The following is a 23,035-nucleotide window of genomic DNA, read 5'->3' on the forward strand; positions in this document are numbered from 1 at the left end:
AGAGGAAAGTGGGGTTTAGACTTTTAGAGACTGCAAAGAGACTATTATACCCATCAAGTTTGACCCCCTGCATAACACTGAGATTTCAGACAGTGATTTTTTTTTTTTTCTTCTGGCCCCAAATGGATCAGGTTTGATGCCTGATTTACTGATGCTGGTCAGCAACTTCGTGTGGATGGGAGGAGGGCGTGTGTTAATGATAGAATTTACTGGATTTCTGGGCATTGATGGGATTTGGGACTCTCCCCATGACAACAACAGGGGATGAGGGGCCTGGGGTAGATCTGCTTGAGTTGTGTAAAGGGTGGAAATGTAGGAAGAAACCCAAATTCTCTCGGTGTTCCAAGAAAACACAAGTCCTGGGCTTGCACCAGAGGGCAAATTCAGCCACCCAGTGTGGCAGGAGAAATACTGACCTGGGGGGAAATTTCATCCCTGTGTGTTCCAGGGCTCTACCAGCCCTTCCTTTTGGAGCAAGAAGGGATATTTCTGTGTTTCCTTGGTTTGAACACTCTTGGTGACGTGATGGGAGTGTTAAAGTGACTGTTTCTGCCTGGCCAGCCCAGGAAACATCGCTGTCCCCAGGTCAGAGCTATGGAAAGCCAGCTCTTGAGGGTGAATCCATCACACAGCAGACCTGGAAGGAGGGGCAGGATTTGGAGAACCTAATTTTCCAACCTCTCAGGTGCCAATCTGAGGCTCCTGTTCCAAAGCAGTGAAAGATGAGATTTATGAGCGAGGTCCTGCAGTCAGCTTTCCCTTCTGAAGCCCAGCCCAAGGCTCTGGTCCTTAGTTCTGTTTCCAGGCTGGAGGGCAGAGGGTTCCTGTTGGGAAGGAGGCTTTCTGGCAGCCCTGCCTGCTCTGTGACTGCCTTGCCCTCTTCAGCAGCGTTTCCTTCTGCTCTCCCTCGTGGTGACTCCCCCTGAGTTCTGCTTGCACACTGGAGTTGCAGTTTTGATGGGGTCTGGGCTGAGAACTGGAGTCTGGGTGTTTTTGAGGAGCAAAGAGCATGAACATTCCCAGGGCAGAGTCCCCCTCTTTGCCTGCTGAGGGTGGGTCCTCCCAGGCTCCTCCATCGGGAGGAACAGTCGGTGTTTCTCGAGCAGAACAAACCCGTGAGGTGGGAGAGGTGGGGGCTTTGTTGGGAACCGTGAGGGGGGAAATGCTCATGGGGTGTCTCTGGTTACACTCCTGGCAGCACAACACGAGTCCTTCGGCTTTGTAGTGGAAATGAGATGTTTTTGGGTGAGTTCCTCCCCTCATGTAACGCACTGAAAATCTCCGTGGGTTCCTCTGCGGGCTCGTTTTTGCTCGAGGTTGTTCATCATCTGACAGGAGCTTTGCCCCGTTTTCCCTCTGCTGTCCTAAGCTCTGGTGTGTGAATTGGACCTTCCTGTGGCAGGGCTGGATGCTCTTGGATTCCGTGGAATCCTGGGATGGGATGGGTTGGAAGGGACCTCAGAGCTCATCCAATCCCACCCCCTGCCAGGGGCAGGGACACCTTCCACCATCCCAGGTGGCTCCAAGCCCTGTCCAACCTGGCCCTGAACAGATTCTCTTCCTGGGGGATTATTTCTGGGGCATGGCAGCCTTTTTAATCAGGTGCTTAAAAGAAACAGTCGAGACATGATCAAATACTTCTCCTATTCCCAAACTTTCCGGTCAAGAAAACGAGTGAGAAGCTTTTACTGTTGTTTGTGAGATCTAAAAAAATTGTTTATTGAAGGATGAAAACGTCCAGCTGATCCCAGAGCAAATAACTTCCAAAATAAAGATGCAGCTGAGGAAGGAGCAGGCCTTTGGTTTCTGAGTTAAGCTGGCTCAGGGGGGATGTGTGTGGAGCAATTACAGTATATTTTTTAATTATTTGCTGGGAGATGTTACCAGGCTGCAACTTTCAGGGTAAACCTGCAAAGCTGGAGTAGGAAATGTTGTGTAAGTGCCTGTTACCCACAGATGGGTGTGTTGAGCAACGTGCTCCTCACTGCTCTGTTAATTGGGAACAAAAACGTTAATTGGCCTCAAGCTCTGCACTTTGGAGGCAGTTCCTCCTCCTCTGCTGCACAGAAACACCTTTTATTCTGATTTTTATCTGCACAGGACCCAGGGCTGTGGCTGTTTCTGAATTAACCCCTGAGGCTGCTGAAGCAAAAATGGGTGTTTTGCCCAAACAGTTGCATTTCTTGTAGGAACAAAAAGAAAAGAATGTTCTGGCCACCCCTGAAAATGGTGAGGAGAGAGCTTGGTGTTTGGCTGAGGCTGCAGGAAGGGGAAACACAAAGTGGTGCTTTCCCCACCCTCCCTTGGACAAAACATCAGTGGAAAAAAAAATGCTGTGAGTGAAAATACTTGGATATGATGCCATGGTATTTTCAGTACCTTCTACACTCTTAGGGTCAGTAATTTATTCAAGATTTCCATGCAGTCAGTGGCAGAGGAAGGAATTGGATCATTACTCTTCCATCCTCTGTAAGAACAAGACCATTTTCCTCCCACTCCCGATTAAATTTTAAACTAACTTTCATTCTCTGCTTAAGCCTTTCCAGAGTGCAAATGATCAAAGCTTGAGATTAAAGACATACCCTGATCTGATGAGATTAGAATTTTTGACTGTTTCCTTATGCTAAAAAAATAATAAATAAATAAAATAAAAATAAGGCAAAAGCAAAGCATGTTTTTGGTATTTCCCCCCTGCCTTAAATTTGATCAGAGTGAAGCTTAACATGGGCTTGCTGGTCCGGTAGGAAATGGAACTCAATTTTACATTTTTTTAAGCCATTTTACTGTATTAAAAATGACAGAGGTTAGAAACAAAGCTCTTATACTTTTATTGAACTGGAATTACAAGTGACAGAAAATCATTTTGGTCCTAGTGCAGTAAATGTTATCACTAAAACATGTGCAGGGGAGATTAGGACAGTCTCTCAAGCACAAGAGACAAAAGTTCACAAAACCGAGAAGTGATTTTTTTTTTTTTTTTTTTTTTTGCTGTCCTTGTCTGTTCAGGAGACAAAAGTATCTCAGCTCTCAGGGCTGGTGGATTTGAGGGGGATGCAGGGACCTCTGGCAGAGCCCGGGGTGGAGATCCCTCAACTCAGATGTTGAATAATGATTGAGTTCTTAAAATAAATGTTGAGTAACAGGTAATGCCGATTGGAAAGGGGAAGCTGGAGCTGCTGTTGGGGTTGCCCTGACCTTGGGCAGGTGGTGTTGCCTCTCTGGGCTTTGGGAGAGGAAAGAGCTCCTTGTAAAATTCGGGAACCACTGCCAAGAGCATCCAAAGGCCTGGAGGAATCTGCAGCCCTTTCTCCCTCCAAAGCACAGTGGTGTGGCTCTTTCCCCTCCAGTCCAGCTGTTATTTATCACCCAGCCCAGTCTCCCAGCAAAGTTTCTTCTGTCTATGCACGTTCTTAATTTTTCTTTCTCGTCCAAAGCAAACAAGTCAAATAAATATTATGCCCTTAATCAGAATTCCGTTGTTGTTTTCTAATTAATCTGTGTCAGTAGCTTGGATGTTTGTGTTAAATCATTTTCTTCATGAAAGCTTTTAATGAGGAAACAAATTGATTGGATTTTTACACACTGGATTCTTGCCACTAATGCCTATAGACCAACCCTTTGTTACACATCTTGCCTGTGAATGGGTCACTTTGTGGTTTATCCCCAGTCCTTGATCTGTTTCCAAAACTCCCCAGTGCTTGTTCCTTTATTAAAATGACTCTGATTTCAACCCAAGACGTGCCCAAAGTGTGAGAGAGGGAGAAAGGAATTTCTTTAGGCGTGGGCAGAGCGTGTGTTGCCCTCTGTGGTGCTGCTGCTGGAGGGGAGGTGTGAGGTGAGGACAAGGAAACACTCACAGAATGGTTTGGATTGGAAGGGACCTTTGAAAGTCCTTCGTTCAGGCTGTGAAGCAAAAGGTCACCAAAATCTTTGTGTTTGGAGAAGGAGACCTTTTCCACTGGATGGAAGTTCATAAAATCATGGAATGGGTTGGGAGGGACCTCAAAGCTCGTCCAGTCCCACCCCTGCCATGGGCAGGGACACCTTCCACGAGCCCAGGTTGCTCCAAACCCCATCCCAGCTGAGCTTGGACAGGGATGTGGGACCTCACAGTTCCTCTTGGAGCTCCCTGCCCATTCTGTGGCTTCCTGGCAGAATTCTCCCATCTGTCACTTATCCATCAGGCTGGAGCAAACCTTTGAGAAAATAATGTATCTTATGACCCTTTTTTCTCTTTGGTCTTTCAGGTACCACTTGGCATTTCCAGCCCGAGGTGAGTACGACTGGGGGAAGGAGGGGAATTCTCACTGGGATGAGCCTGGGGGGCAGGAGGGGTTGGGTGTGTGTGTTCTCTGTCCAAAATGAACAGGGAGAAGAGTCTAAACTGAATTTAAAGCTGTGTGTGGCAGTTCTGAGGCTGGAAAGTGGCAAAGGCTGCAGGAGGAGCTGGGGTGGTTGTGGTGCTGAGCAGCAGAAGCTCATTTCTCCTTACCCTGCAGAGCAAAGAATACAATGTGTGTGGTTCTGGCATAAATTTATTGTCCCGGGCAAGCCCAGGAAGTTTTTTTTTCTGCAAAACTTCTGTCTCCAGAAAAGCTTTAAAGTTTGGAGAGGGCAGTGCATTCCCATGGACCATTGGCTTGGGAGCAGAGGCTGCTGGGTGACCTCCAGTCTCATTGCTCGTGTTTAACCTGAACTTGAAACTCAATCAGCCTCCAGGTGTGGACACATGGCCGGGCTGTAAATTTTCCAGGCCCGTGACCATCTCCTGTTATGTCTGTTAACAAGCTGGGAGACCCTGATGGTGACTTTGATCTTCATTTCCTCAATAATGGGGGCGATGATTTACACTTTCCAGGGTGCCTGTGGGTCACAAGCCCTGTCAGTGGCTTCTCCTGCATATTAGGGCCAATTGATGGATCTGTATTTGCTTGGAGCTGACCTGGAGCTCCTTGGGCTGTATCAGATTGGTGGAGCTCAGCTCTAATTGCTGATTTTGGAGCTGTTGGGTCCAACCTGGCTGCAGCCAAGGCACAGGGAGCAGTGGGACTGTCCTTTTTCCTTAAATTTTCCTGGAACAACGGCGAGCACAGACAGATCAGTGTTCAAACAACGTGGGAGCTGAGACAGCCATAAAACCCCTTCCGAGTGTTCCAACTCAGCTAATCCTTCATTTACTCCAGGAATAAATTCCAGTGTGTTACCTCCTCCATCAGGGCCCACTTCCAGCACATCCTGCCTGTCTGGCAGCACAGAAATGTCAGAAATGCAGCAGCGCTGCAATTCCCACTAGAACAGTGTTATCACATTTTAATATGAGCCTCGGTGCAGCCTCGGTGCTTCTAATTGCTTTCAAACCATTGTTTTCCTGCGTTGGGTTGATGAACCCAGCATCTGGCATCATTTGAGAAAGTACAACAGACAGCTGTGTGCAAAATTAAAAAAACCCCAAAAAAAAACGCCCAGGGAGAGAGGGTTTGAGCACATAAAAGGCTCAAAATTAGGTTTTTAAATTGGGAGGGTCCACACAATTGGAAGGGTGGAGGAGAGGGAGGCTTTTGTTCCTTTGAAATCGTCTTTATTCTTTCCTGGAGTTGGAAGCTTAAGTGATATTAGGAAGAGATTTGTAAAGAGGGGTTTAATTCATAAATCCCTGCTAGGAATTCCTGGGCAAGTGTTTGGGTCTTCAGGTGTCTCTAAATGTGCCCCCCACGTCATCTTGGGAATTCATATTGGTCAGGAAAAAACGTGCTAAGGAAACAGGAGGATCTGAGGGTGGAAACATGGACTTGGACATCACCTGGAGAGGCTGAACTCCAGTGTGTGGGCCTTGCTGGGGGAAGGAGAGGTGATGGTGAGAACTCAGGGCCTTCTGGGTGGAAAAGAGCCAGGGAACAATAGAGTCAGGGGTGACTTTATGAGTAAAAATAAACCTCGTGTGCCTGGACATCTTGATAAGAGGACTGTGAAACCCAGGTGTGAATTAGCTGCTCTGCCAGGGCAGTTTTAAAATATTTAAAGTATTTGAATAACAGCTTGATGTGGCAAAGGAAGAGTTTTTTGGGTTTTCCTTTTGAAGAAGGTTTGGGATTTTCTTTGGAATATCTAGTGAAGGGTTTTCTCAAGGGTTTAAGCAGAGCTTGTGGCATTTCTGGTAAAGGCAGTTGAGCTCCTTGAAGTCAAAGCCTTGCTGTGAAATCCCCCCCGAGGACCAAAACCTCAATGACTCCAAACACCCCAACCTGCTGAAAAGGAATAGAGGGAAAGAAATAGAATTGGTCTTGAAAGTCCCCATTAAGCAAAAATCTGCAGGAAGCAGGAGGGCAGGTCTGGAGGGTGGTTTGGGTCTGTGAGTGTGGCTTCAGGAGGGTGGAAGTGAACAGGGTTTGGGATCTGGAGCAGGAGCTGCTGTGCCCCAATCCCAGACGTTGGCTGCAGTGTGTGCAGCTTGTTTTTAACTTGTTCCTTTGGTGCCCTCTGAGCAGAGCCCTGATACTGCCCTTTGGAGCAGGGCTGGCTGCCTGTGGGAAGTGTTTCATACACTTCATACATTTCATGCACATCTTGCAGCAACCTCCCCTCTGCAGGAAGAGAGCTCGGGGAAGTTGGCAGAGAAAATCTGGAGAGGACCCGGCTCAGCTGGAGCCCCCCCCCGGGGTCCTTGCTGCTCTTTCCATCTCTCCTCATCAGTGCAGGGGAAATGCTCTGCAACAGCTTGGATTTGCGAGGCAGGGAGGGAAGGAATGGTCTGAGGGAGCGGCGAGAGGCCGTTCGGGGGTACTGCAAGGGCTCGGTGTCAGACGGAGCAGAGGGGGCTGGGACAGAGAGGTGCAGGTTTGGGAAGGGAGTGGAAGGACAGGGAGCAATGCAGAGGGAAGGGATAAACGGGGAAAAGGTGTATGTGGGGCTAAAGAAGAGCTGTGGGGGCAGGGCTGGGGGTTTGGCATTGCTGGAATGGGAATTTGCATTGAATCGTCGCTCCAGTCCCAAACCAGAAGATGTGTAAAAATCCAGTGTGGTGGGAGTTAGATGAAACCACTGGTGTCTGTACAGTGCTTGGGGTTGATTTCACTTTGACTGATGTCTAGACAGTATTTTTTGAAGTGTTGAAGGCCAGTTTGGATGGGGTTTGGAACAACCTGGGATAGTGGAAGGTGTCCCTGCCCGTGGCAGGAGGTGGAATGAGATGATCTTTAGGGTCCCTTCCAACCCAAACCATGCCATAATTCCATGATTTTGAGACACTCAGGAGCACAAATGACTCTGTAACATTCTGCTTGAAGACAGAGATGGTCAGAGATGGAGAAATGTGGCTCTGCCCTCGCAGGGTGTGACAAAGAATCATCACTCCCAATCCTCCTGGGGATAACCTGGCCCTTCCTCCTGGGTGGGGGTCCCCTTAGCACAGCCTTGCCCAGAGAACTCTTAATTTCCATGTACTTGTTCTCACTAAAATGATTCCTGGTGGATGCAGTGGGAGGCAATGACTTTTTACTTTTATTTTGAGGAGAACAGCCCCAAATAGATGAATAAAACCAGATTTATTTTCCCTGAGCTTATGACAGCCCTTTTGTTTTTCCATCAAAAATTCATCCCAAATGGCTTTCTCTGAAGTGCTGTGTATGTGTGTTTGCTGAATAGTAGAGTCCCTTAAAATATTCATAAGTAGTGAAAACTCGCAAGAGAGAGAGAGAGTTGTTCCCATTTTTAAATGTAATTTAGGACATTTTTAATATAGGATGTTATAAAATGAGATTTAGGAAAATTGAGGCTCAAAAGATGTGTAAGGTGAGAGCATTTAGAGGTGTGTCTGGGAGCTGGGTCCAGATCTGCTGCTTCTCCCAGGAGAAGTCACCTGCCTGGAGTGAGGAGCAATAAATACCAGTGCAGAGCAGGGAGATGGGGATAAAACAGGACCTTACAATGGGAGCCTTCATGTTCACTGAAAGGATTGGGCACATAACGGTGTGGGAAGTCTTAGCAGGCCGCTTGTCTGGTGGGATGCGCTGCTCAGCCGAGGTGTGGATGGTTTCACCTGCACGGCGCGTCCTCCAGGGCTGTGCTGGGGCAGTGCAGGGGCTGGGTTGGTACCTGGGGGGGTGTGCAGTTCCCTCTCGTGACCTGGCGTGGCACAAAAGGCTCCAGGTGGAGATTTAGGGAGTCGTTTTCCTCTCTGAAGCCTCGACTCCGTCTGGGAGGTGGAACCGAGCGCTGCTCCCCGCCCGGCACGTTCGGCCCGTGCAGTTATGACAAGTACAAGCAGCAAATCGTTAAAGCAGCAAAAACACCGTCTTGGCTGCAAGGATCCCCTTTGAAGCCGAGGCAGAGTGTTCCCGAATTAATGGGGTGCCCGGTGATTTGGATAAGTTTTATTTACAGAAACCCCTCTTTGCCGCCGTGCCAAGGGGCTCCGGCCCCGCGGAGAGCGGGGTTCAGGCACGGAAACCCGGCCTGGATTTATGATGTGCTTGGAAACACCAGGGGGAAAGCATTGCCTGGGCAGTGCCTGGAACCCGCTGTTGGGGTGTCCCTCCCGTTGCCCTGCGTGGAATTCCCCCTCTCTGTCACCAGCCCCGACCCCTGGAGGTGCCAGAACACGCAGAGACCAAAAGAAAAACAAAACAACTTTTGTTAGGACGCCTCCTGGAGCCCTCAACCGAATCCACACGAAGGGATGTGTTCTCTAAGGTGAAAAAAGCCAAGCTTTGCCATCAGCACTGGTGACAGGTCCCTTTAGCAGCGCTGAGGTTTTGCTTCCTGCAGCTCTGGCCGTGCCCTTCTTTGCCTCTGTGTGTATTAAATTCTGGGCTAAGCTAATCTGTGCACAGACAATATTTTTTTTTTTTTTAAGCAGTGAAATCCCTCCTGTTCCAGAGTTTTGCAAACTCGGAGCAGCTGCTCAGCTTTGCTTTTTTACGGGGGCTTATAAATTATTCCTCTACCTGAGGTATTGCAGAAATCTGGGGAGGGAAGTAATGACTGCAGGAGGGAACAGAACATTCTGCTTGGCAGAATGTCCTGGGTAGGAGGCAGCAAGTGGTTTTCCTCTGGGAAGGGCTGGATTGTGGGGGGTTTGCATCTTTATTTAAATATATATTTTATTTATATGTACACATAGAAAAATCGAGAGAAGTGTGTACTTTGAAGCTGTTGCTGTGGCATTTCAAGTGTTCAAACCAGAAACCAACTTCCATTTCAGCCCCATTTCATGAGGCTTTGAAATCTTTTAAGGACCTGGGAATTGAGGCCATGGGATGGGCAAGAAAAGTGGAGCATTGGAGAGTCCTGACATCCAGCCTGTCCCAGTATGGGACTGGGAGCAGGACTCTTGCCCCAACCTGCTCCAGTGACCCTCTGGGTGTGGTTTTAGTGGTCAGAAGTAGGTTTAGCTGGCTGTGAGCACACAGTAATTAAGGGAGAGATGTTTATCCTTGATCGAATTTCCTGTTGCTACATCAGAACAAAATACAAAAGGCCTTTCCTGCGTTTCTTGAAAAGAAAGTCCAGTTCACTGTTCTCAGTCTTTCCTCAGAGCCAGCAACTGAAGAGCTTGCAGAATTGATCAGAGGATTGGAAAGGCAGGTAACACAACTCACGGTGTGCCTGGGTTACTCCGCAGTTAATGTCAAAACTTCCCTGACCTTTATTGAGAAGAATTAGGCTGATGAGGAGGGCTTCCTGAACTCCTTTTAAACCAGCCCATTGATTTAAAACCCCTTGCAGAGCGGAGGGTAGCTCCCTGGCTTGGATTACTGGGTGCTTCGTGGAGATCTCGAGCTCATTAATCAAAGTTGTTCCGAGTGTCGGAGTCACCCCCAGTCCTGTGAAACCCATCCCGATTGTAACTCCTTGGGGCAGGGTTTGCCCTCTTTGGTCACCTTTAGCACTGTCCTTCCCCAGGGAAGGTCAGAGCACACCAAACTCCTCAGGAGGAAGCAAAGGAGGAGGTATAAAAATGTCAGTGGAAGATGTTGAATATACAGCAGTTTGGGGAGCGCCAGGGAGGGAAATGTTAACAAGTTCTATTGCTCTCACTTTGGGCAGTTAATAAAATAGTCTAATTATTAGATTGGCTAAATTGCCTGATGTGCAGGGCTGGAGATGCAGAGCCTGCTCAAATGAACCCACTGTGTTTTCTGGACTTGTTTTGTGTAATAGGGGTGTGCTGCAGTTTTCCTAAGGAAATCTCAGGGGTTATTCTGATATTCTGGGATGGTTGTGCAGCCCAAGTGTTGCTCTGTGCTCAGGCAGATCAGAACCTTCAAGACATTGTCCCCCATGGGGATAGAGGAGGAAAGAGGTGGTGGTATCCATGAGCAGTGGTGACAGAGTCCAAAAATAGGGGAAAATGATGTAAATCCTCTATTTTAGCCACTAAGGTGTTTTGGAGGCTGTCAAGGGGCGATGTGTTGTAACCTTTGAGCCTCACTGGGGAATCTGAGCCCTCAGCCCCTGCTCCTGAGTCTCCAGCTCGGGAGTTTTGAGTCTCTCCTCCCTCTCCCCACAGTGATTCTGCTTTGTAGGGCAGGAACCTCTCCCAGATCACCTGCCCAGGAATCCCTGTGCCCTTTGCTGGGGCCCCACCCCGGGGCACACCTGTCAAACCAGCCCCTGCCTTATCCCGAACACCCCCGGAGTGCCTCTGGAGGGCCGTGCTCCGGCTCAGCATTCCCGGATTTCTCCTCTAAGGGTGGAAATCGCTGCAGATGTGGGCAAGACAGCCTCCTTGTGTCTTGTCACTGGAATGTGCTCGCCCAGCTCCAGCTCCCTCGGGGCTTCCTCCTGTTGGCTCCTGGTCCTCTCGTGGGGGTTCCAGGACAGAAAACCCGCTGACCCTCCCGACACTGCCACGGACCTAACCCAGAACTGGCTGGCCTCGAGTCTCCTCCTTGGGGCTGATGATGTTGACATCTTCTTTTTTTAGCTCCCAGGCTGCATTTGCAGGACTGTTTGTCAATTATTGCATAGCTTCACAGGCAGCTTTGCTGCTTTTCTGCCTCCGTAGATGAACCAAAGTGTGGGTTTGTGACGTTCCTCAGCCTCCCCATCCCCTTCCCTTCCAAGAGGAATAATTTATTAACAGCCAGAAATACCAACTGTTGGTAGTTTTTGGGCTGGTTTCGCTCGTGCTGGACGGGTTTTGTGTTGCCCTGATGTGTTACTGGGTCAGCAGAGAAAGGATAAATCTTGTTTACTTGTTTACATCCCGTGGGAATCCTGTGCCAGGCCGGGTTTCAGGCTGGCCCCAGGCAAGGCTGAGCTGTGCTGTGCTCCCCCTGGCAGGCAGCTGTTCTGGGGAGCTGCTGCCCACTTGAGAGGCAGGATCTGCAGTGCCTTTGCTGAAAGGGTGCCAAGAGTTGGGAAGGGAGAGGAACTGGAGGGGGGAAGTCAGAGGGGGAGGGAGGGAGGGAGCAAAACCCACAGCGAGAAGAGCGAGAGAAAACTGGAGAGGGAAAGCTCAGCTTGGGGGATAGAAAATCCAGAGCAAAGGGGAGAGTCTGGGTGAGCTCAGCAGCTTCTCTGCCTGCAGTTGGGGGATGTTGAGGCCCCCCGACCTCTGAGTTATTTGGATGCACGAGGATGAGCTTTGCTGTCTGACACAGCAGCCCTGCCAAAGTCTTTTTCTCAGACCAGCCTTGCAAGTTGGAAACTTCTTGAATGCCATTTGTGGGGTGTTAGTAGGGCTTGGGCTTTCTGTTGTTGCCTGTTTTTTTTTTCCTTTTTAAAAACACCCCCAGAATCAGTTACAGGAGGGCATTTGAATATCTGCATATCAGATTAAAGGTCTGTGAATTAATAGCTTCCAGGTTATTTACTGTTTTGTGGAACTCTGAAGTTGCTCTGCCACGTGACAGGGAGAGGAAATAATTTAACCCCAGCCTTGCTCTGAGTTTCTCAATTGCCTTTGGGTTTGTTCCTTCTGGGCTGAGAGTCACAGAACTTCAGCTCTTCACATATTAGTGGAATAAAATGTGCTCTCAGGCACATGGTGGGGCTCTTGGGGGTGCCCTGTGCAGGGCTAAGAGTTGGACTCCATGTGGGTCCCTCCCAGCTCAGCATATTCTGCATTTTGGGCTCATCACAGGACTTTGGTTTTATTTTCCCCCCCTTGACAAGAGGTTTTGCACCCCAGAAGTTGCAGTTTTCCCCTCTCCACGCTTTAGGAAGCCTGCTGTTGGTGTGACCCGGGTCTGTGCTTGGTGGATTTTATTAATCCCAGGAAGTTTGTGGCCTTTCTGTGCCCGGGAAAAGGGTGGGGGGTTTGGGCTGTGCTGGCAGCGCATCCCCGGCTGCTGCTGCGCTGCAGCCCGACCTGCTGGGCACTGGGGATCATTGCAAGCCCCATCCTCCCCAGCACTGCAGCAAAACCAGCCCTGCTGCCAAAGAACTTCCCGCTTTCCGCTCGCTTTTGAACATAAGTGGCGTTTTTAGTGGACCATTAATTTGCTTTACTGCGTGTAATTAGCAAAAACTGGATACTGAGTGGAGAAAATGAGGCTTGGAGCGGATTCACTTGTCAGGCAGCCAAGCCCTGTTTGGGTCGACGTTTCTAAAACAATGATAAATCGGCTCCTCCTGCGTGCGGGGAGGTCCCTCCCTTTGCTTTTGACCCTGGAGCCGGGAGGGAGACCCGTCCCGCTGGTGAAACACGGCTGAGCAGAGCCGGGTCCTGCTCTCACCGTGGCCTCGCCTGCCTCCTGAGCCAGGGAACGAGTTATCGTCCTTCTGTGCGTGGTTCCCACATCCAAAAAAATTTATATATATATTTATTAGGCAGGATAGACCCTCTGAGATCTGCACCTAGAGAATCTTCGGGGTTTGCTGTTTATAACCCTGTTGGTCCAGCCTGGGCAGGAGGGATGGATGGCAACACGTGGATGTTGCTTCACGGTGATGTGCAATAGAGAACAGGGCGTTTTGAGGCAAACATGACATTCTCCAGGCCCTGGCACTTGGAAGGAAGGCAGTAATCTGCGTGAAGAAGGTGCAGAAAATCTGCATGCACCAAACCCTGAGCTCTTTCCCATATTAATCACAGGGGTTTAACCACACAGATCCAAATGGGCGCTCGGGAGCCGTCGAAGCCTTTAAGGCATTCAAGGAAAAAAAAAAAAAAAAGGAGAAACATCACACATTTTCGAGCACATAAATGTGTTTAAAAAGGTATATAATTTATAACAGCAACGTTGACAGAGCTTTAACTACATTACAAGAGCTAAACTATAATATATTTACATGTGAGTGGTGCTGACTGTGTGGGTGCGTCTCTGTTGATGTGTTTCCGTGTGATTCTCCATAATTTCAGCGAGTGATTGTAAGGAAGGGACATTAAACCAGAGTATTGATAATACTTTTACAGCTTCTGCTTTGGGAAATGCATTACTGCTAAATTAGTCCCTGAAAATCTAGAGATATTAACACTGTCAAGCATGAAGGCAGATGGGATTTGGATCAGAGACCTTTATTTGTAGCGTGATACTGAGGAGTCATTACTTGAAAGCAGGAACTTTGTTTCCTTGAATATTAACTGGAGTTGGGGATTTTCCTTCCGCTTTGGCACGAGCAAGCTCATCATAAAAAGTGTAAATGGAACTCGCCTGGTATTGATTTTTCTGATGCTCTAAAAAGATGCTTAATGAAACTCTGGGTACCTGGATAAAGACCTTCCCTGAATGCAAGCTGAGCTTAATTGCAGTTCCCTTAACAAGCTGCTGGAGATGAATTTTTTTTCTCTGACAAAGCCCTTTCACCTGTTTAAATTGTTTCTCTTCCTGTGTGTGCCTGGATGCATTAATTCAGCTTTTTTTTTCCTTTTCACCCCACCCCTTCCTCGGAATTATTCCCTGAATTGCAGAGAGCAGGGTGGGTGCTCTGAGGTTGTGGAGAAGCAGCAGCAGTGTGTTGCCTGATCATGGAATCTTGGAATGGTTTGGTTTGGAAGGGACCTTAAAGCCCATCCAATGACACCTTCCACTAGCCCAGGTTCCTGGCCTTGGACACTCCCAGGGCTGGGGCAGCCACAGCTTCCCTGGAAAACCTGTGCCAGGGCCTCTCCACCTCCCAGGGAAGGATTTCTCCCTGAATTTCCCAATATCCCATCTATCCCTGCCCTCTGTCAGTGGGAAGCCATTCCCCCTTGTCCTGGCACTCCGTGCCCTCGTAAAGAGTCTCGTGGTGACCCCGTCTCCTGTGGGTCCTGCTTGTTCTCCTTGCTCAGCAAACAGTGCCAGGGGAGCCCCTGGATGAGGTTTAAGCCCAAGAAACCTCTTGCTCTTTCCCTTAGAGTCAATCTTGGTTTTGTTTGTGCTCCAAAGAGCGACAAGTCGGGGAATTTTGCCGAGGATTCGAGTAGGAAGATGGAGCAGCACTGCGTCAGGTGCAGGGTAATTATTTGCCAGGGTTCTCTGCCTATTTGGTTTTTATTCCCTGTGTTTTCATTAAAAGCTAATGAGTTTTTTCTTCATCAGAACAATAGCTTGGCCCCTGACAAGTTGTTGGTTATTTTTTCTGCTTGGACTCAACTGGCTGTTGCTGCTCCATAAACTTTATGGAGAAGTGGATTAAAGCACCAAGAAGTTCTTGTAATGCAAATCCAAATGGGAAAGCCATAGGATTAGTTTTAAGCAGCAGAGGTTTGTTTGTTTGTTTGTTTGATTTCTGGTTTGTCACTTGAAGCAATAGGTGGTGTTTGAAAATATCCCTGGTGCTGAAAGAAACCAAACACCTTTGTGCTGATTTGTGCAGCAGCAACTCTCACGGTCCTGGGTCTCGCTGTGCTTGGAGTGCTCCCTGGCTGGGGAGCTTTTTATATCTGATGATTTTCCAGCTGAATTATACTTGGGTGGATGATGGGATCTTGCATGAGCTCATGAGCCCCCCGTTTGCCCTCCTGCCCAGGGACAAGGACGAGCACGTTGATGGCGTGCGATATTCCGTGCGTGGGAATTGCTCTGCCAGGGCAGAGACCTGGGGCTCCAGGGCTGATGTGTGGAACAGCTTCTGCTGCTGTTAACGCCGGTGACTTATTCCTGCAAGGAACTTTGCTGATTGGGGCCCTTGTTCCTGTTCCAAGTGGTTTAGTGCAGCCACGCACGGGTGCCCGAGCCGGGCGCTGCCTGTGCCGGGCCAGGGAACAGTCTGCTCGTTATCCCCATAATCCTGCACCTGTATCTCGTTAGAAGGGACCACCTGTTAGCTCCGTGCTGCTCTGGAAAAACGACTTTACACAGTGTGCTAGGGCTGGGAGAGCACGTTCTTTTCAGGGCTGGTGGAAGGTGTCTGATGGTGCTGGTGCGTCCCCGTCGCTGCCGCTCAGCACGGGCAGGCTCCTCCTCGGAACCAACTCCCCGTTTCCCTGTGGTAGCAGCTTTTTATTGGAGCCTTTTTATAGGAGTGAAACGGGGAAGAAACATCTCCTTGTCACACACAGCTGAGCAAAGCAGCGGCAGGACTCGGCCAAGGTCGGGCGGTCAGTGGAGCGCTCGGGGATGTGCTCAGAGCCTGCTCAGCAGAGCAGGGCTTTGTCTCTGCTTTTTAACCCCTAATTGGTTATTTGTTCCCTCGTGGAGGTGCCTGTGTGACTTTTGGTTTCTTGCAGCACAGAGGGACGTGCTTTGCTTGGTTTTCACGGCTGAGAATGAATCCGTGGATGGGTGATTCCTGCAGCAGGATCTCTGCTGAGGGTTGAGCCCGTGGGAGGAGGGATCAGAGCCTGCCCTTTTGGGCCAGGCACCTTCAGCTCTCTTCTTGGCATGAGGAGTCAGCAATGCAGATGGTGCTGCATGATGGCACCTCCCCAAAGGAGAGGAGTTATCTTCTGAATTTCCTTTTTTCTCCGGAATCTGATGTTCCACCCTGAGGCTGCTGGAAGCGAGTGGGAATAGAGCTGGGAAAGGATTTTATTGCTGCTTGGGCTCTTCCCCTGTCAGGAAAGCTTAATGGCTTCAGGGGTGGGCTGCCAGGGACCCCTGTGTTGTGTCATTGACCCCCAAAGGCCTTTGGTAAATCCCAAAGTCGAATCTTCCGTCAGATTTTCAAGACCTTTGGGTTTTGGTATCAACGAGGCTCTCCCGGTGTCTGGCACCCGGTGTGACTTGTGCTTTAATGAGCTCATCTGGGGGAGGACAATCTTGTGCATGATGTTCCTCACAGCCAGATTGTTCCTTTTGATGAAGAACTGGAAGTTTTCTTGAAAATGTGCCCTTGATGCACAAGCCTGGGGGTCTCAGGGAGCTTCAGGTTGCAACCTGGGCTGTTAAAAACAAACCACATCCCAAATATTGTGTCATGTCTTTCTGCAGCTGAGGCTTTAACACCATCTCCACTGGGGTTCTTGGAGGGGGAGAGGGTTGGAACCTCCCTGCCAGGCCCTGGTGCCCTTTCATCAGTGCTTGATTTAAACTCCTCTGTTTGCTGAGATAAAACTTGGGTTTAGTGTTTGAACACAATTAACATCAGCTGAAAAGTCCCTTTTCTTGCTATTTGGTGTGTGTTGAATGAGTAAGCAGCTGTCTTTACCTCTGCTATCAGCAGTCTGGGCTCTGTGTGTTCAGGAAATATCAGCTTGAAAGACCCCTTTTCACTTAGCTGAGGGTGAGTGGTATTTTCCTTTACAGGTAGGCCGTGCTCCATTTCTATTAAAATTTGCTATTAACATCTGTCACTGTAGTGCCTAAGTGCCTTCTGCACAAAATCCAATATCACTTGCAAATTCCCCAGCAAAAATTCAATGCCCCATCAAGTCTGGGGATGTAACAGCTCCTGTCTCCACACCCAGATGTGGGGGCTTTGTTAATTTGTGTGTGACTGCCTGGCACAGAGTCAATCTCTTTATCCCTGTCACTCTTCAATGAAGGATCTCAAAGCTTTCTCTTAAAATACAGGAAGATTATTCATTCTAGTGGAGCAGGTGGCATAGTCCTGTGTTTTACACGGGGATGATTTATGTAGGGGTTATTTACTGAGAGTAAGAACAAGGAGTTGGATGCACTTCTGATAGTTTGGCCCCAAAACTGGTATTTTCAGCTTCTTCCTTGTGTGCCTTCCAGGTGTGGAGCCTGCATGAGTGTTCTGGCAGCAGGAATGCACTGCCTTGGCCCTAAATGGTGGATCTGCCCTTAAATCCCTTAAACCCCACAAGAGTGTTCTGGGATTTTGTAGAGAACTTCAGTGGGAACCAGGAGGAAGCACAATGGAGGCAGTAATATTTGGGTTTAAGAACATGTCCACTAAAATCAGGCTCTCTTCTCTTTCTAGGGGAGGATCAACATGATCTTGGCTTTGGACAGGACAGCTCTGATGAAAACCAGAGCTGCAATTTGGCCCCTTCCATGACATCTGAGGCTTCCCTTCCATCAGACCTCCAGGATGATGGTAAGTCACTGATGGCTCTTGAAGTTCTCTGAGTGGAGAAGATGAAAAGCTGAGTGTGATCTCTCAGGATTTCCTTGTCTTGCATCCATCTTGTAGTGGATTTGGGGTTTTGGGGGTTTGTTTGGTGACTGGTACAGTGCTTTGTCGATGACCATGGAACGTTGTGACGATCCTGAATTGAATATTTTTGATGTTTACATGTGTTTCTTGATCACCTCTGTGCAATCTGGGGTTGGTTGGTCTATTTTGGATTGTCAGTGACAGAACTGGTGTCCAGCATTTCCTGATCATTCCTGTGGCCTTTTCCCACCAACAAGAACTTCCCTGCAACCCCCCCGTGCTGTTAAACGCTGCCTCTCCCACCTTCCTGGCTTTCCCAGCTTTATCAGGTCCAGGCTCAAGGGGAGCAGGTCTCGGGGTGGGATGACAGTCCCAAACAAACAGGCCAGTCTGGAGGCAGGGAGAGGCATCCAGTGGGAATTTGGGACGGGCTTTCCACGCTCTGGCCTTGCTGTGGGAGTCAGAGGAGCTTGCAGGCTGTCCCTGGAGGGAGCAGGAGGGATGGAGTGGGTTGGGGATGGCTTTACTCAATGAGCCATGGCCTGGCTCCACCAGCTTGTCCCTAATGAGTGATTAGGGAGCCAATGTTTGCTCAGGGCTGGGAGGCACGGTGGAAGTCCTGAGGGCTGTGATAACCATCAGTATTCCTTAGGAGACGCTTCCAGCTCGGCTTGGCCGCTGGAAGTCTTGGCAAGACTGGTTTTGTCTTGGAAAGTGGGAGGTCCCTTAATCTGCTCATTTTTGCTGAAGCAGGAGGTCAATACCAGCGTCCTGAGGGGCAGGAGCTGAGCTGCAGGAGGGTGGATTTAGATGGGATACTAGGGAGGAATTCTTCCCTGTGAGGGTGGGGAGGGGCTAGGATGAATTTCCTAGAGAAGCTGTGGCTGCCCCATCCCATAAAAGACAATGTATTTTGTGTTATGTTGCACGTGGAAGGGGGGCATAACTCTCACTGACAGCAACTTTGCAGGCTCTGTTAGGGAGGGGCTCTGGGGTAAGAAACCTTGCCTCGACTTCCAAGATTTTTCCATCATGCCAGCAGGGAATTTTGGCCAAACGTACTCACAGCTCGTCCACTTCCCTGCTGGTTTTTTTCTTCTTCTTTTTTTTTGTTGTTTTTAAATATGTAAATTCTGAGTGTCTTAAAATCAAATCCTTCAGCCAAATTTCCCTTTGCTTTATGGAAATGTGTGGGGAGCGGCGCTGGGGGGGGTGGGGGTACAAGGAGGGATCTCTGGTGGGGTTATCTGTGGGTACACAGGGGGTTTCTGGGGTGGGTTCAGTGTATGTTTGGAGGGGTGTCAGTGCATGTTGGGGGGTGTCAGTGCATGTTGTAGGGTCGGTGGGTGCCCTGGGTGGTTTTTTGGGGGGTGTCAGTGCATGCTGGGGGGTGTCAGTGCATGTTGTAGGGTCAGTGGGTCCCCGGGGTGGTTTTTGGGGGGGTGTCAGGGCATGCTGGGGGTCGCTGGGTACCCGGGGTGGTTTTTGGGGGGGTGTCAGTGCATGCTGGGGGTCGCTGGGTACCCGGGTGTTTTGGGGTGTCAGTGCATGTTGTAGGGTCGCTGGGTACCCAGGGTGGTTTTTGGGGGGGGTGACAGTGTATGTTGGGGGGGTGTCAGTGCATTTTGTGGGGTCGCTGGGTACCCGGGATGCTTTTTGGGGGGGTTCAGTGCATGCTGGGGGTCGCTGGGTACCCGGGGTGGTTTTTGGGGGGGTCTCTGCCATTCCCGAGTTCTGCAGCGCCCTCGTGTGGCCCCGGCTGGCGCCGCACCCGCGTCCCGTGCGGGAGCCTCTGAATTCTGGGGTTTTATTAAAAACCACACATCAAAAACCCACCCTGACCCCCCAAACCACCCCCTCTCCCCTCCCCGGCCTCCAAAGCGGGTGTTCCTGCAGATTTCCCCTTCCTGCAGCAGGAGCTGCAGCGAATCCCCAGTGTTGCTGCAGGACCCTTTTCCCTCCCCAAAAGTGGGAATTACGGGGATTTCCAACACTCTCCATGTCCCACACTAGGATAAATAGGGGTGGTGAAGCACTCGGGGGGTGATGTTGGAGGGGGCAGCACGACTTTAGGGCGCTCAGCCTGAGCTGGTCCCTGAAGGAGCCACTTGCCCCAAACATCAGGTTGGATAAAAAAAGTGCATGCAGTAAAATGCAGGCTGAGAAGCTGCTTCAAAAACGCTGAGCACCATCGACTTTCGTGGCTGTGTAGCTCAAAACCCCTGAATTCCCGCAGAGGAGTGGAAATGCCTCTTGTGCTGGAGCTGAAAGCTTTACATTTTTCTTTTGAATACCATTAGAAGCAATTAGCGCTGCCTCCCCGATGTCCAGAAATGGCTTTTGTTGCTTTTAACGGACTTATCATAAACTTGCTGCTGATGGACTTTTAAATCTTATGAAACAAGCCCAGAAAACATTTGGGGCAGGGGGGGGGTCTGTGACCAGTGAGATGCTGGTGAAGAGGAGAAACCTTCATCCTTTCTGTTGCCTCGCTGATCTTTGGGGCATCACCCAAACAAGCCCAGGGAGGGAGAGGTTAAAATCATGGATCAGTTATTTCTCCTGGTTCCTTCTCATGGCCTGGAGCAGGTCCTGAGGGGAGTCCTCTGAGCCTGCAGGTTGGTGGAGCTCAAAGGCAAAGATGTTTGGGAGTTGGTCTGAGGGGCTGTTTCTGTGCCGAGGGTGTCGGGTGTGATCAGATGGGTTTCTGTCCTCTCTGATTTCCCCTCTCATCTTCCTCTGCACTCCATAAAAGCAGCTTTTCTTTATAAAATGTTGAAGCAACACATGGGCACTGCCTGAGGGGAGGACCAGGGGGTGAGATCCTGGTGGATGCATGGGCCCTACTTGGGGCTGGCAGCCCAGATTTCCGAGGAGCATCTTCTCTGGTGCCTCCTTAGCCCTCTTTTGGGACAGAATCCTGACCCAAACCGGATCAGACCCCACAGTATTTCGTTCCAGCCTATCCCCACACTGAAATGTGTTGCAGTTTCATGGTTTATTTTCAGCTGAGGGCTGTCAACCTCAGGATCCAGCGCTGGGTTTAAACCATGAGTTACTTTCGCACAAAATAACAGGTTTGGGATTCGGTCTTTGGGTGTTTCAGGCCTGGGGTTGTGGTTTGGAAAGAGGTTTCTGCCCAGCCCTGGGGGTGGTTTTTAAGCTGAGAGTCTCAAGTAATTCCTTGATGGCAAGAGCTCGTAAGAAAACCAGAAATGTTATGAAACACGTGGTGTAAAATCACAGCAGTTCGGTGGGGCCCCAGCCAGGAGTTATAATTGAAATCGCTTAGAAGTGAGAGAAAAGCCAATAACTTATTAATGCAGCTTTTCTAAAGCAAAAATCCTGCCTCCTTTGCTGTTTGCCAGCAGGGAAAAAGCATAATTAAAGTTTCTTTGTATTGCTTTGTGAGCGCAGGGATCGGATGGGGAGATTTATTTTCCCGTACCTGGAGGACGATCTTTAACCACGAGGTGTTAGTTGGGCTTTTTTTTCAGTAAGAGGCCTAAAAACCAGCAAATCTATGTGAAAATAGGAAGCTGGCTTGTGATCCAGCTCCAGGTGAATTGCAGTGGATTTTAGGAGGGTGGCAGAGGAGATGCCACTTTGGGACCATCCATTTGGTGCCCTGTGAGTGTGCAGGTGCCCAGAGCCCTTGGCTGGCACCAAGGACCTCCTGGGATTTGGGAAATGGGATTTCACCCTTTCCAAAGTGCCTTGGGGGTCAAGCAGACTTGGAGTGGTGGTGCTGGGTTCCAGCAAGTCTGGGGTTGATGTTCCTTCACGTGACACATGGGCAGCAAGATGAAATGTCTGGTGGGTTCTGTGTCCGGGCTTCAGTGGGAACAAGGGCAGGAGGTGCTCGATGTGTTAAAGGACAACTGGAGGGAAGGAAAGGCCTCTTCCTAATTTTTTTGGTTTTTCTTGACATTTAAAGGGGGAATGAAAGCAGTGTGAGGAGTAAGTATGACTTTATTCAACAGGTTTCTCCCCAGAGCTCTCGTGGCTGCTGGTGGGGTTTGCTCAAGCAGAGAGTGTCCCTTGGCCGTTCTGTCACTGCCATTTTGCAGGAAGGCATTTGGTGGGTGTGTGTCTTGCAGAGTAGCTTTGTTTGAGGCTTTTAAGGTGATGAACTGCTCCTTAAAACAAGTTAAACTTTTATTGTTTAACCCTGGGAGAGATGTGACAGGTGGAAGAGATGGGGTGTCCAGATTGGTTCTGAGGGGTGTGGTGGGGGCAGAGCCGGTGGGTTTCGGGCAAACACTGGGACTTTTCCTCCTCCAGTGTCACAGGAGAGAGCAGCTGAAACAATCAGCATCATCCTTCACCCTGATAATGCTTTCTCACCAACTAATAGCTCCTTGTTCATCAAGGAAACGAATGTGTGTGGAGGTGACACGCTCTTCACCCGCCGCTCTTTGTTCCGGGGTCCTCCAGACTGATTGTATCAGCTCCAGCACTGACAAATATCCCCCCAAACTTTAACACTATGTAAAATTGAGTTATGGGGTTTTAAGGTTAGACTCCTCTGGCTGAAGGTTGATTGTCTCCGAGAGATAAAGGAATCAGTACTCAACAATAACAAAATCTTTGCCATAGGATAATGCCTGTTATTGAGCTCACAGCTCTCTTTATTTGGTTACAAAGCTTCACCCCTATTTTTTTTCCTGCACTCATAGGTTAAAGTGGGAGCTGCTGCTTGAAATTGGTGAATTGCTGCTGTTCCTCTCTCCACCCTCACCCTGTGCTTGAACAAACGCTCTGGCAGACAGATCAATTCCTTCCAACATCCCATCACCCAGGGCTGTGTCTCTGCAGCCGCAGTTTTTAACTCAGTTGCCCTCCCAGTGGCACCTTCCCAGCAACGAGGCTGCTGGTGCCTGGGCAGCCTTTGGAGGAGGAAGCCTTGTCTTCCTTGGCTGGACAAAGCAGAGAGTGGCAGGGGAGAGCACTGAGCTGGTTTTACAGTGAGATTCATCCATTGGGGTGGAGGAAATAATTCTCATTGAGCTGCAGAGTTCAAGTGGCTTCACTCAGGTCCAGAAGAGAGAATGGTTTGGGTTGGAAGGGACCTTAAAAGTCATCTCATTCCACCCCCCTGGCATGGGCAGGGACACCTTCCACTCAGAGAGAAGCATCTCAAAGCCCTGGAGCCCCAACCACCTTGCTGAGGTTCCCTGGCCAAAGAACTGTTTTGCATTTAGCAGTGAAACTTGGCCATCTGCTGTAAAGGAAGATGGTCTGGTATGGCCTTGCAGAGGATCAAAGCATTAACAGAAAGGATGGAATTTGGGGGAGAAATGGGAAGTTTATTTTAGCTTTAAACTGATGGTTCCTGGGGCAAAGGCACTCGGTGCTGAGACAGACTCATACTGGGGGCAACGAGAGCCTGCCAAGAGATGCCTCAGGGGGGCGGTGGGTGAAGTCACAAAACCCAAGGGAGGACAAAATTTAGTGGGCTTGGAGCTCGTTGTACTCTCTGAAGTCCTTCCAAATCCTGGGAGCACTCTGCTGTTCCTGATAAACACCTGATGCATGAGGTGTGCCGAGAGGACGTGTGATGGGGATGAGCTTCCCTTGAAGGTTTGGAGCAGGCAGGGGC

General features: G+C 49.5%; 2 protein-coding genes across 3 annotated transcripts in view; one reads left to right on the top strand and one right to left on the bottom strand.

The window, feature by feature from the left end:
* Window positions 1-23,035, bottom strand: part of SNX11 (sorting nexin 11) — a 393,545-nt gene that overhangs the window by 267,331 nt on the left and 103,179 nt on the right. The gene's annotated exons all lie outside the window — the stretch shown is intronic.
* Window positions 1-23,035, top strand: part of SKAP1 (src kinase associated phosphoprotein 1) — a 130,385-nt gene that overhangs the window by 11,033 nt on the left and 96,317 nt on the right. The window contains exons 3-4 of the mRNA XM_050328004.1: window positions 4,248-4,273; window positions 17,257-17,373. Coding sequence (XP_050183961.1) covers window positions 4,248-4,273; window positions 17,257-17,373 — 143 coding nt within the window. The remainder of the gene's footprint in view (window positions 1-4,247; window positions 4,274-17,256; window positions 17,374-23,035) is intronic.

Source organism: Myiozetetes cayanensis, unplaced genomic scaffold (genome assembly GCF_022539395.1).
Source record: "Myiozetetes cayanensis isolate MyiCay16 unplaced genomic scaffold, myiCay2020 scf35, whole genome shotgun sequence".
Classification (NCBI taxonomy): Eukaryota; Metazoa; Chordata; class Aves; order Passeriformes; family Tyrannidae; genus Myiozetetes; species Myiozetetes cayanensis.